Genomic DNA, 13,825 nt, shown 5'->3' with positions numbered 1-13,825 from the left:
CTGTCTTAAAGAAACTGACCAAATGCCTTACAAAGCTTACTTAAAAATCAAGAAGTGATACAAAATGTCCATAATTAAAGTACAAAGTGTACAAATAGGATGAATATAAGTAGACCATAACCTTTGCAGAGATATGTTTACTGGCACAGCAGCATCAAAATTCTATTCGCAGTTATGTATAATTCCCATAAAGCATTATGGGATACGTGTCCAGTGCTCCACCAGTGACCGGGACTGCTCAAAGACGAGGATGCAGCTTCGGCAGGCCTTCTAAGACCAAGTACCGATTAGATATCTCAGGCCACTACTGTGTCATCTAACTCCACAGTTTACGTCTCATTATGCATCTTACTAGCAGCGCCAGACCACTCTGCTTTGCCAAGAGCAGTGTTGCAAACCGGTGAGCTGTGAACTCTGAGCCCACCTCCAGGATACTGCTTGTGGGTCACTTGGATGAAATCGACCATTGAGCAAGCACTCAGAAGGAAAAAACGTGTACTTTTGTAACTGTTAAGATGTGTTGCTATGTCCATGCCATTCCTTGTCCTGCCCCTCTGTCGGACGTTGCCAGCAAGAAGGAATGAGGGGGCGTAGCTGGTGGACCTAAATATTGAGCATACATGGCACTCGACGGGCAGCCACAGCCAACCTAGGAGACTGCTAGGAAAAAACTCCGGCTGCGTGCACACACCTAGAATGGAATTGAAGCAACGCATCTTGAACAAAGTTACAAAGGTAATTAGTTCTCCTGCCCCCCCACCCCGCAGAACGATTCTGTGAGGACTTTCAACCAAGTGGTAGACATTACATTTAAGGATCTATGTTTGCCCTCCAGATGTATCCGAGACTTAGGTCAGAACAAATCTCATACACCTTTCAGGAAGCAAAGCGACCCCAGGTGCTGAGAGACTCATTCATAGGGGCACTCCGGACTTATGGTAAGTAAAATGCTTATGGGCCACTTAAAATGCATGTTCTAATTTCTAAGTATTATGAACTCACTAGATGATAATTGATACATGTGGGCCAACTCTTGGACAAGTGACTTTCTAGGTGACTGTGTGGTTTCATATTTTCTATGTCGCTATATTTAATTCTCTCACACCTTCCTATGGTTTCATCTAATTTATCACCTAGCAGGAGGGAAAAAAACTTTTGATGATAGCTAATCTAATTGATTAGACCTCTTCCTGTTGGTATGATACTTCCACTTTTCATGTTCTGCGATGTATAAATATCTCCTGTCTGTGTGTTCCATTCTGTGCATCCGAAAAAGTGAGCTGTAGCTCACGAAAGCTCATGCTGAAATAAATTTGTTAGCCTCTAAGGTGCCACAAGTACTCCTGTTCTGTTCTTTTTGTGGATACAGACTAACACGGCTGCTACTCTGAAACCTGATATTTGTCTTGGTGACTCCCGGCCAAATTGGATAATTTCAAGAGTGAAAAGATGTTTACCTTCTTTCCTTGCATCAGAAAGCTGGTTCTTGGCTGGTGATGATGAACCAGAAAGGCTGTGCATTCAGAGTTTAGATATTGCTTTATAAATACATGAACCAGAAAGTGAAATCCGCTCCCCATCCCATAGCTTTACAAAAATAAAAGTTAGTGAACTTTCTTGTCAAATCTTTGATTCTGAATAACCGCCATGAGCAGGGCCAGAGTAAATTGCTGAGTAGATTTGCACTTACTACTGAATGCTGGCTGGCTGATGCAGCAATTTGCTCCTATAGAATGTATCAGTGCCCTTTCAAAAGCCCCAGTGAAGCAGTGGCAGAGCTGGGAATAGAACCCAAGTTCCCAGTTTTAAGACTTTCTGTAGCTGTCAAAACTTCGTGCAGTGTTCTAGGAATATTTTTGCTTTCTAGAGAGCCTTTGTCTTAATCCATCTTTTGAATGGTTTGGATGAGGTGTCAGGCAAAGCATTTATCAGTAAGCAAAAGCTTGATGCATGCTTATCATCTTCCCTTTGTTTTCAGATAGCAATGATTTCCCCAGGCATGAGTTCGTGTGAGTACACCTTGAACACCCTGAGATATGCTGACAGGTAATGGCCTTTCTCACTTGTGAATTTCTTATCCCATTGCAATGGGGATCATGACTCATTAACTCCTGAGCAAACATTTTTGTTGCCCACCTTAGGTCACTCTTCAGAGCATCTTGGTTTTCTATGTTTGTTTGTGGCTCCAGGTCAAATCTGCTCAATCAAAATGGGCTGTAAAAGCCAATTAGAGCCTTCCTGGTTAGGGCATAATTACCAATAAAGAGAATGCAGTGAAACCTTGGTTAATGGGTTTCCTACCTTTCAGGTTAGGATTGCACTTTAAAAATGGCCTGAGACAGGAAAACAGGATTTGTTCCCTCTTCTGCTTCTTGCAGTTGTATAGATGTCAAAATAGGAGGGTGGAGGGGTTTAAAAAGAAAACTGCCTGCCTTTACCTTAGAAGGATCAGGAATGTGAAGTCTTGCCTTCCCTGGCCTGCTGTCAGCCTTGGAAAACTCGGAAATCCCCAGGCCATGTTTGGCTAGTTTTTCTTCGAGCTGTTTGTCAAATATTAGTAAAATGAGTGTTAATTTTAAGCTGCCTGGATCCAAATTGCTTCACTTCATATCCAATGTTGTACCAACTATAGCACATCAGGCTATTTTTCAGGGAAAAGCAGTTTGGATAAGACCAGAATTTCTCTGAGGAAAAAAGCAAACTCTGGGGAAAAACCCAAACCTTTCAGGCCTTTTATACTTTGTCGAAAAGAAACAAAAGGACACACTCTGTTTCCTTGTTGCAGGTCATCAAAGGCAAACTGCAGAGTGACTATCTAATTTAAAATTGTATTAAATTTATGTACCAGTTGTGTTGGGGTACTCTTGCAAATAATGCTAAGTCTCCTGAATGATTCCTTTTCCCTACAATGCTGGCTAAAGGGATGTGTAGCCCATAAATCTGTATGGTAACTTGCCAAGCTGTCTGGAGGTTTTTAAAGTTGTAATTATTGGCTAAGGCGTTAGGCAGTGTCTAATTTGGTTGGGAGATGTAGTTGGTAGAAGATGGGTAGCTAGTGATTGATCAGATGTGCCATCAACATTAAAGTACTTTAGTCCTGAATGCTACTGACTTTTAAACAGATACTATCCCACAGACTTATTAGGGTCAATCTGGCAGCACAAATTTAAATATTTACAGCCCTCATTACCATAGTATGAGTGCCTCACAATCTTTAATATAGTTGTCCTCACAATGCCCCATTCAGGTGGTAGTATTCCCACTTCACGTGGGGGGGGAAATGAGGCACAGACTGACTTGCCTGTGGCAGAGCAGGGAATTCAACCCAGGTCTTTGTAGTCACAATCTAACCCTAGCCACTGGATTATCTTTCCTCTCTTCCACTCAGTTCAGTGCCTTGTTGAGTTCTTATTTCTCTCTAGTCTGAGAAATGTAACAAGACTGCAGTCAGTCTCATAAAGTGAGCACTGTATGCTCTGATTTCAATTGTAATATAGAATATAATATATTTGGAAATGTAGAAAAACATCCAAAAATATTTCTAATTTAAATTGGTATTCTATTGTTTAACAGTGCGATTAATCATGACTTTTAAGATCTAATTAATTTGTTTTGTGTTAATCGCTTGAGTTAACTGATTAATTGACAGCATATTGAGAGCCATTGGGAAAGGAATAAATAACAAGACAGAAAATATCATAATACCACTACATAGATCCATGGTGTGCCCACGCCTCAAGTACTGCGTGCAGTTCTGATCGCCCCATCTCAAAAAGATGTTCGAATTGGAGAAGGTACAGAGAAGGGCAGTACAAATGATTAGGGGTTTAGGACAGCTTCCATACCAAAAAAGATTAAAAAGGGACTGGTTGGTTATCTTAGAAAAGAGATGACAACTGAGGGGGAAGGATATCATCGAGGACTATGAAATCAGGAATGGTGTGGAGAAAGCGAATAGGAAAATGTCCCTGTTCTCCCCCCCAAGAGTAAAGGGTCACCCAACAAAATTAATAGCAAGCTTAAAGCAAAGAAAAGGGAGTATACCTCTACCCTGATATAATCCTGTCCTCCAGAACCAAAAAATCTTACTGCGTTATAGGTAAAACCGTGTTATATTGAACTTGCTTTGATCCACCGGAGTGTGCAGCCGGCCCCCCGGAGCACTGCTTTACCATGTTGTATTCAAATTCGTGTTATATCGGGGTAGAGGTGTACAATGTTGCCAGGGTGTCGTGAAAGCCAAAAGTATAACTGTGTTCAAAAAAGAACTAGATTCATTCATGGAGGATAAGTCTGTCAGTAGCTATTAGCCAAAATGATCAGAGTTGCAACCTCATGCTCTGGGCGCCCTTAAGACTCTGGCTGCCAGATGCTGGGATCACTTGATAACTGGTCTGTTCTGTTGATTCCCTCTGAAGCATCTGGCACTGGCTGCTGTCAGAAGGTAGGAGAGTGGGCTAGATGGATCACTGGTCTGACCCAGCTTGGCCTTTCTGCTCCTAAAGTTGGACATTTTTTAATTAGTGGGTCCAAATAACCTGCAACAAGAGTGTGTGGGGGTTTTTTTGGTGTCCTCCGCCCCTGGAGCTTGCTGGTCTGAGTTTTTTTTCAATAAGTCTTGAGGCACTGGGGAAGTGCCAGAAATGGCAAAACGTGAATATTGTGCCAATTTTTAAAAGGATAAATGGGCTGATATCGGTAACTACAGACCTGTCAGACTGATGAGGTGGCTGATAGGGGAATCTATTTTTAAAGAATTAAAGGCAGGTAATATAACTAATGCAAATCAATGTGGGTTTATGGAAAATAGATCCTGTCAAACTCACTTAATTTTTTGAGTACAGGTTTGATTGGTAAAGATAGTGTTGATGTAATATAATATAAGGCTGTTTAAATGTCATGCAGTATCAAGTAAGATTAAAAAACCAGAACAGTACACATTAAATGGATTAAAAACTAGCTAACTGATGGCTCTCAATGTAATTATAAATGGGGAATGGTCTTTAAGCAGGTGTGTTTCCAGCAGGGTCAAACAGGTACCCGTTCTTGGCCCTATGCCATTTAACATTTTTATCAATGACCTGGAAGAAAAAATAAAATCACTGAATGTTTGCAGATGACCCAAAAATTGGAGAAGTGGTAAATAATGAAGAGAACAGATTACTAAGTCAGAGCGGTCAGAATCGCTTAGTTAACTGGGCACAAGCAAACTATGCATTTTTAATATGACTAAATGTTAATGTATAAATCTTGGAACAAAGAATGTAGGCCATACTTATAGGATGTGAGTGACTCTCTACTGGGAAGCAATGATCCTGAAAAAGATTTGGAGGTCATGATGGGTAATCAGCTGAACCTGACCTCCTAAGGTGACACTGGCCAAAATTGCTAATGGGATGTTGAGATGCATAAACTGGAATCTCAGATAAGAACAGAGAGGTTTATTTTACTTCTGTATGTGGCACTGGTGTGACCACTGCTGGAATATTGTATCCAGTTTCTGATGCCCACAATTCAAGAAGGCTGCTGATAAATTGAAGAAGTTCAGAGAAGAGCCTTTGGAATGATTAAGGCATTTTTTCTAATCCTTTGAGCTCCTTGATTCTATCCCTTTAAACTATTTAGTTTAACAAAAGGAAGGTTAAAGGGTGACTTGATTAGACTGTAAATATCTATAGGTGAAAATGGGCTCTCCAGTTTTTCAAGGAAAAGTTTAACATGATCCAGTGGCTGGAAGTTGAAGCTAGATACATTCAGACTGAAAATAAGATGTGTATTTTTTTATTGGTGAGAATAATTAATTAACCATTGGAACGATTTACCAAGGGCTGTGGTGGATTTCTCCATCACTAATTTTAAATCCAAATTGGATCTATTTTTTATTTTTTTTTAAATCTGCTCTAGGGATTATTTTGAGGAAGTTTTATGGCCTGTGTTATACAAGAGATCAGACTGGATGATCAGAATGGTCTCTTCTGGCCTTGGAATCTGGGGGTGAGGGGAGAAATCCCACTGATGCAGAACTTGTCACTTTTGGATGATGCCTCATGTTAAAAATCAGGCACCTGCTCTCCACAAGTTTCTATTTCTCTGCAGCAACTTTCCCCAGTATCCCATGAAAGGCCATTAAGTATCAAACATTATGAAGGGAGCTGTCTCTGGTTCATGGATGTAGATCTGCAATCATTTTCTGAGGTGTTAAATAGGATTTTCTTTTGTCTTGGATCATCTCTTTGGGTAGATTGTGACACTTGCTAATCTTGACATGTGTTCTTACTTCCAAATCTGATGTTCCACTTTCGGATCACTGATAGTGATCCTTGCTTTTCCCAGTCTCTAAATTCCTGTGTTTCATATACGTGTGTTGGGAGGTGATGGTAACAGCTGCGGCTGCTGAGGTGGAATCCTCTTTCACACTGACCTGACTTGGGCCTGGTCTACACTACAGAGTTAGGTCACTGTAAGCTGCCTTACACCGACCTCATTACATCAGTGTCAACACTACAGCCTTGCTCCGACCAATGTAAGTGCTCAGCTACACTGATGTAATAACTCTACCTCCACGAACGGCGTAGGGCTTGTATCCCTATAGTCAGGAGGATCCAGTGTCTGGTTTACAGCAGCCCATGTCAATTTCACAGCTCTGCTCTGCTGCAGGGGGCTCACAGCTGGAGCCACGAAATTGACAAAGGCTGGTGGACTCCCTACTGTGAACCCTATGCTGTGGTCACAGCTCGGGCTGTCACCCTGAACTGGGTAGGGGGCTCCAGCTGGAGTCTGGCTATTGCCTGGGCTCTCAGCCCCCCTCCCACCCCCTGCCTGTTAAGTCAATGCAAGCGCTCCTAGTGAGGACGCATACCATCAACAAGAGGAGGATAGTGTGGACATGAAAAACTGCAGTAATTACTGCAGTGGCTGTATGTTAATTTAAGTTGACTTAAGTTTGTAGTGTAGACATTCCCTTAGTCCAATTTCCTTATGCCAACGTCATTCAAACAACTTCTAGGTGTAACACTGGAGAAGGGTGTTAGTGCGGTGACCATCTAGTGCCTGCTGTGTGCCCAGCTGCGTACCGGGGTGGGGAGGGGAGTGCAGTATATGAAATATACCATGGCAGGCTTAATTGTCATAAGCGGTTTCAAAGCTCTTTAAGGAAATAGCTCCGTGCAGTCACTATCCAGATCTAGGTGAGAGAAGCAGAGTTAGGATGCCTTTCAGCCTTTCACCTCGGAGCCATAACATTTGAATAAATGGTTCCAATAATCACAAGTGTCCCTTGCTCAGATCATTCATGGTTATGGGGAAAAGGAGCTGGTGGGTTGATCTAGTGACCATCCCCCCTTCCAGGTAGATTACAGCTAATTTTAGTACTGAGTAGTCAAGTCACAGCTTCTGTCTAAAAGCAGCTCATAAAGCAAATGTTTAAGCAGTCTTTGAAGTTAGCGGACCTCAATGCTCAAGTCCTAGTTGACAATGAAACGTCAATTTGGTGACCAGTGAGAAGTTCATCTCCAGGTAAAGCTCAACTGACAGTTTTCAGTGTTGCCGACCACCTTGGCAGTTTGTCTTTGATAGAAACGGTGGCTTGATTAGATGCAAGTCCTAGAAGCCAGGTAGACCTACACTGATGAGGCACCTTGGGAGAAGCACCTCCCAATTGTTAAGGAATTTAACCTCCCAGCACCCCAGGAGGGTGTTCACTACCTGTGTGTCTGCTGTGTGGTGAGAACATTCAGGGCGGTCAACACGGCATCTGTCTCAGAACTGAACACTGGCTTGGAGAAGTCTGGAAGTAGCAGTAGCTATTAAAGGTGACCCTTACCAAGTAACCGTTTGGGGCAAAGCAGACTTTGTCATAACGCAGTCTTCCTCCTGTCCAGAGTGAAAGAGCTCAGTCCTTACAATGGTGGGAGTGGTGAGATGCAGAATTGTATGGAAACAGAGAATGAGGAACTGGACACCAGTGAAGAAGAGTCAAGTCTTCAGCATGACGTATGTTGATAAACTGTATAGTTAATGGCTTTCCCACACTTTGGTTTGTTATGAAATATACTTCAGAGACCAAATAACCAGTGCTAGGTATGTACTATGCTACAAAATGCTAGTAATGCACATTTTAAAGCAATAACTAGATGCTTTTGCAATTTTGCATCAAGAGAATAAATAGGTATATTTGTGCTAAAAAATTGGAAAAATAAAAACAAACCATAGATCGTAGTAAATGATTTGGTCTCTTACACAGATTAACTTAATTTATTTATAGTGTAAAAGTGTTTTTTGTTTTTTTTTTAGTAACCCAAATTTAATCACGGGGGGCATCACACAAACAAAAACACCAGAAAAATATCAGTGCACAGCTTAACAAAAAAAAAATCCTTGGGCCTCTAAAGGGAAAAAAAGTGGGTGTTTAGAAATTATAAACTCGTCCGCTGCATGCTAGTGGCCATATAGGGTAGATTGAAGTGCAATCAACTATAGAGATGTTCTAAAGACTACTAGCCAAGCCAGGTCTATCAGTTATTAAACTGATTTTGCTTAATATACACCCGTGGTTTAAAATTTCCTATTAATATATAGCTAAACTTGATGATTATGTAAAAGGAAATCTATCATTATTGTATACTTTCTTGATAAGATGCCATTATATTAACAATATGCACAAAAATCAATGGATGGGCAAAAATCTATTTTGCAGTCTAGTATCTTTCACACTAAACTTCAAAGTCTAAAATTATTGGTTACATTTCAGAATTATTTAAATTTGCAATATCTGTTTAAAGCAGGGGTCTCACACTCACACACATTTTAAGCCTCAGATAGTGAACATAGCCCAGCAGCTAGAAGTAACCCGCTTTGGGAACAGAATTTGGAGGCTCAAAGAACAATTTCTCTCTACTTATCAGAGATTTGTTTCTTCCCATGAACACTAGCTCTCCAAAGAGGAGGAAGAGGAGTTGTCTCCCCATATGTCCAGTTTCCGTGAAGCCATGACTCAGATTAGTGAACTGGAGGAGAAGGCTGTAGAAGAACTTAGAGAAATGAGACAGGTATGTTTGGAGATTAAGGTGAGGCCAAGTTGTCTTCTGCATATGGATAGCAACTTGCCATATTTGAGTAAACTGTGTTGGGTGTTCTTGGAACTGGGATTGTGATGCACATGGGAATTAAATATTAAAGAATGTTCACCTTTTGCTCATTAGTGACTTATTCTAGCTTTTTCTTTCCCACCCTTAAGGTAAATTGGCTTGTGGTAATGCCTAGCCGCTTCAGATGGTTGGGGCTGGCATTGGCAAGGGACTGTCTTCAGAAGCTCCGATCTGCTTAACAGAAGCATAGGATGTGCCATGAAAACATTCCAAACTTGCACAAAGCCAGTTCCTAATCAATGTCACTTTTCTAAATCTAGAGGATGACTGAACTCAATGACCTGTTGGAAATGACAGAGCAACCAGACTATGATCTGGAGACATTTGTGAACAGAGCCAGATGCTTCATAAAGGAAGGATCAAGAAATTTCATCAGCATGGGAGGTAAGCTGGGACTACTTCAGAGCTTGCTGTCAATGCATACCTTCGAAACTCTGTTAGTGGGAATTCCTGTGCCGTTTGTAAAATATTCTGGAATCGTTCTGGATGCAAGTCATCCTCTTCCAATGCCTCCTGTGGTAGGGACAGAGCTGAGGTGATTGTCTAAGCAAATGGTATGTCCTGTTGCCTGTTCTTTCCTAAGCAATATTCTGGCTGGTGTCATCCACTCACTAACTGGTTAGTAAAGAAAAATCCTTTCCAAGGGTACAGTGTAACTTGGTGAGCTACGGTACCCAGCAAAGCCTAGCCAAGGATGCTGATGGTATCCTGGCTTGTCTAGGATGTGATCGTACGTTTTCCCTTGTCTGAGGGACCAGTGACTGACTGTTTCAAGGTATAGGAATGGATGCTGTATACCCCTGGAAAGCTTGGGATCTCTGCCTTCCATTGATGTATATCAGTTATTTTGGTCACTCCCAGGAGAAGGAACATCAGTTTAGACTGGGTCTTAAGTCTGACTTGTAACAGTTGCTGATATGCAGGTTCTAAACATGGCTTGTGGCCATCTACCACAAGGCAATATTTGTAGCCACTGCAGCGAACCATGTCTTGCCAGCACGCAGGGCTGGTGTGCACACTTCCTTTTTTGTAAATCCAGGCCATAGCACTTGCTGTAGGGTCTCAGTTCCCCCCTCTATGTGCGAATAACCCAGCTCGCTGGCCCTTCTTCCCAGATCTGTGCAGAATGAATTGCCTTGTACAGAACAGTATCAGAAGTGTACATGTTCCCTAGGCGCTATCTCAGCTACCTTGATTTTTCCCAGAATGGACTAATAGCAACAGTGATGCAGGCAGCATATTGTGAATGTACACGGTTGGCTGGTTGACACGTGGTGATGTTGAGGAACTATTTACATTTTAGCTGTGTTTCTACCCAGGCCAGACTAATGTCAGACTGGCTAAACAGTATTGGAATACTCTTGGCTTTTTGCCCCCCACTTCAATATCAGCTTGGCTTTAATGGTCCCTGTTCAGAAGTACTGGGGGCCACACCAAACCCTGAATGCCTGCTGAAGGGCGGAGGCATTAATCTCTGTCCAGGAGCACATGGGAATACTAGCTGCTAAAATCATGAGGGACTTGAAGTGAAATGTTTGGGGAGCAAGGTGGTTTCTGTACATAAATATCCTCAATCTGCAACCCTGTGATGTATGGCAGGATCCTGTGAGTCAGCAAGTGGAGTTGATGATTTGGAAGAGGATGACCTACAGCAACTAAGACCTGCCCCTAGTCTAGCCTCCTCCAGCCCCTGGAGAGGCCAGAGAGGCATGGCATTCCGCGGGCTGCTTTGTGTGGCACAGGTAGAGGAAGTAATGTTGATTTGCAGCTGGGAGATGGGAACAGGGAGCAGAGTGAAGAAGCCCCTCAGGCCAGGCAGGGAGCCAGAGCAGGAGCTGAGGGAGTAGGACATTTCATGGTGCAATCCAGACCAGTGAGGGCTGTCACCACTTGCCCTGCACCCTGGGGTGCCTTGCTGCTGTAGCTCCCACCTGGGTTCCTGCAGGTCACAGCCTGAGTGTGTGTCTGTAAAGCCTGTCAGCAAACACCAGCCACACTCTGGCTTCCACCAGCCTTGGTTAGTATTTGCAGGGTGACCCAACACACTCCTAGTCCCAGATTTTCCCCCAGAAATGTCTTGCACTGTACAGTCCTCTCCTTAACAGTACAGCTAGGTCCATCGCCCTCTGCGGGGATCAGTACACAACAGCTTGCCACCTTCAATGGAGTTACCTAAATGAGTCACTACACTAGATTAGATTAACTTTGATTAAAGAACCAAACAAGTTTAACTACAAAAAGACCGAGTACAAGTAACGAGGCATAAAAGTTAGAAATAATAATAAGAAAAATAAACAGAACCTTCTAAACTTGGTTCAAGGTGAAGTTCTTACCATAGGTTTTCAGTACATTGCTGACCAAACTCTCAGACCAGGGTCTGCTCCCGAAGTCCGTAAGAGAGGCAGGGAGAGATCACTTATTTTTCTAGTTCAGTCACCCTTTCAACAGCACTTTCCTGAGTGTGACCCCTACTTACATTTCTTCCCAGCTGAGAGCAAGGAGACATGGAGTCTGATGGAGGAGGGAGGCTTCCTGCTGTTTCGTTTTCACCTGTGTATTGAAATGCAGATTTTCTTTATCTGCTTTCTTCTCTTGTTGTCTGAGGACTCCATTTCCCTCCGTTTGCATATTAACTATAAACACGCACCCCTTTGTTTGACAGGCCTGTTGGTCAACCTGAGTTTGAACATGTGCCCATAACATTACATAGGAATAGTACGTGTACACTTCACCATGTCATTGACCAGTGAAGAGGAGTTCAAACAATACCTCACAGGGCATATTTTGTACAAAGAGGATTACAATAGTGTTTCTGGGGGGGGGGTGAATACCGGGGTGCATTTCCTTGCAGGCAGGTACGGATAGGAGTCAGGGACTCAAGGGTCTCATCAACCACCCAAAGTTCCTGCTGTATTCTTACTTCCCCACCTCCTCCCTGCTCAGCTCCTAGCTCTTCCTGTCCCCTTCAACCTCACAAAACCCAGATTCCAGTCTCTGCACACGGAACAAACGTGAAATTGAAACAGCCTCAATGCTGAAGTCGCCATGTGTCCAAGTCAGTTTGCCACCTAACTCCCAAACTTCATTGCAGATGTTGTGGAGTCCCTGGCTCTTGCCATGCAGCTGGAGGAGCAGGCCAGCAAGCAGATGAGTAAGAGGCGGCCTCAGTAAATATACCAAAACCTGATTCACAAACACCATTTTTCTCTTCTCTGTATGTGTCTATCATATGTCAGTGGTTTCTATGTTAACTCGGCCTATTTTAAATGTGATACAATAAAGTATTCTTAAGTCAGGTCTACCTGAAGACAAGAGGTCAGAATAGCAGCCTTTGACCATGCAGGCCCCAGGATCTGTTGGGACTTGGCAGTAACTGTTCTAGAAATGCTCTCCTGACAGTAGGGAGGGGGAAACTTGTAGCTCTTCCTGTCATTAGCTACCTTTTCCCCTCATTTAGTGACAGAATTATCTGCTCTGCTATAACTAGAGAAACGTGTGTATTCTAGTGTACATCAACTTTTTTTGCTTCTAGATATATTGTGAAATGGTTTAAAAACTGCAACTCTAGCTGCTTTACAAAGGAAATGGACTACACTTAAGTGTAAAAAGAATAAAATAAAGTCTGTATTTTTTTAAGAAGTTTGGCTGGTAGATAAATATTCCTGGATTTATTAACTGACTTGTAGAAAATTTCTTGTCAACTGTCAGTTCTTTAAGATATTCTCTGAAGACCTTCCCTCCAGAACAGACTGGCCTTTATGGCAGAGACTGGCTTTTGGGACTGGTTGGTCATTAAAATCTTTTGAAGTTTGTAATGTTTGTATTTAAGTAAAAAAATCAATTAAAGTATCTTGTCTCTTGGTTTTTGGAAGGGGAACAGGGGACAAGTCTTTGGACTAGTGACTCTCCTAAGCAATAGGTGGCTACAGCCTGGAGTGCCTCAAATCCACGTCAGTACTGGGTCAACTGGTTGAAATTATAGTAAAGAACAGATTGTCAGACACATGGATTAACATAATTTGTTGGAAGAGTCAACATGATTTTTCTAAAGGGAAATACCAATCTACTAGAATTCTTTGAGGAGGTCAACAAGCATGTGGACAAGGGGGGCCCAGTGGATATAATGTACTTGGACTTTCAGGAAGCCTTTGACAAGGTCCCTCACCAAAGGCCCTTAAGCAAAGTAAGCTGTCGTGGGATAAGAGAAGGGCCTCTCATGGATCGGTAACTGGTTAAAAGATAGACAAAGGATAGGAATAAATGGTCAGTCTTCAGTAGGGAGAGAGATAAATAGTGGTGTCCCCCAGGGGTCTGTACGGGGGCCAGTGTTCAACACATTGATAAATTAACTAGGGGGGGGGGGTAAACAACAAGTGGCAAAATTTGCAGATGATATAAAACTATTTAAGTTCCAGGCAGACTGCAAAGAGCTACAAAAGGATCTCTCAAAACTGGGTGACTGGGCAAAAAAAATGGCAGATGAAATTCAATGTGCATTTTTTTTGCATTTATCAACATTGGAGAACATAATCCCAACTATACATATAAAATGATGGGGCTACATTAGCTGTTACCATTCAAGAAAGATTTTGGAGTCATTGTGAATAGTTTTCTGAAAACATCCACTCAGTATGCAGCAGCAGTCCTAAAAGCGAACAATGGTGGGAATCATTAAGAAA

General features: G+C 42.4%; 1 protein-coding gene across 1 annotated transcript in view; it reads left to right on the top strand.

The window, feature by feature from the left end:
* The window catches only part of KIF2C (kinesin family member 2C), a 59,719-nt gene extending 46,741 nt beyond the window's left edge, over nucleotides 1-12,978 (top strand). Inside the window, 7 exon segments of the mRNA XM_075067575.1 lie at nucleotides 836-876; nucleotides 879-924; nucleotides 1,957-2,046; nucleotides 7,881-7,992; nucleotides 8,931-9,047; nucleotides 9,407-9,530; nucleotides 12,238-12,978. Coding sequence (XP_074923676.1) covers nucleotides 836-876; nucleotides 879-924; nucleotides 1,957-2,046; nucleotides 7,881-7,992; nucleotides 8,931-9,047; nucleotides 9,407-9,530; nucleotides 12,238-12,317 — 610 coding nt within the window. The 3' untranslated portion in view covers nucleotides 12,318-12,978.
* The last annotated feature ends 847 nt before the right edge of the window (nucleotides 12,979-13,825 follow it).

Source organism: Chelonoidis abingdonii, chromosome 7, assembly GCF_003597395.2.
Source record: "Chelonoidis abingdonii isolate Lonesome George chromosome 7, CheloAbing_2.0, whole genome shotgun sequence".
NCBI classification, from domain to species: domain Eukaryota; kingdom Metazoa; phylum Chordata; order Testudines; family Testudinidae; genus Chelonoidis; species Chelonoidis abingdonii.
Note: the sequence above shows the minus strand (reverse complement) of the source record. Positions and strands in the feature narration are given on the sequence as shown.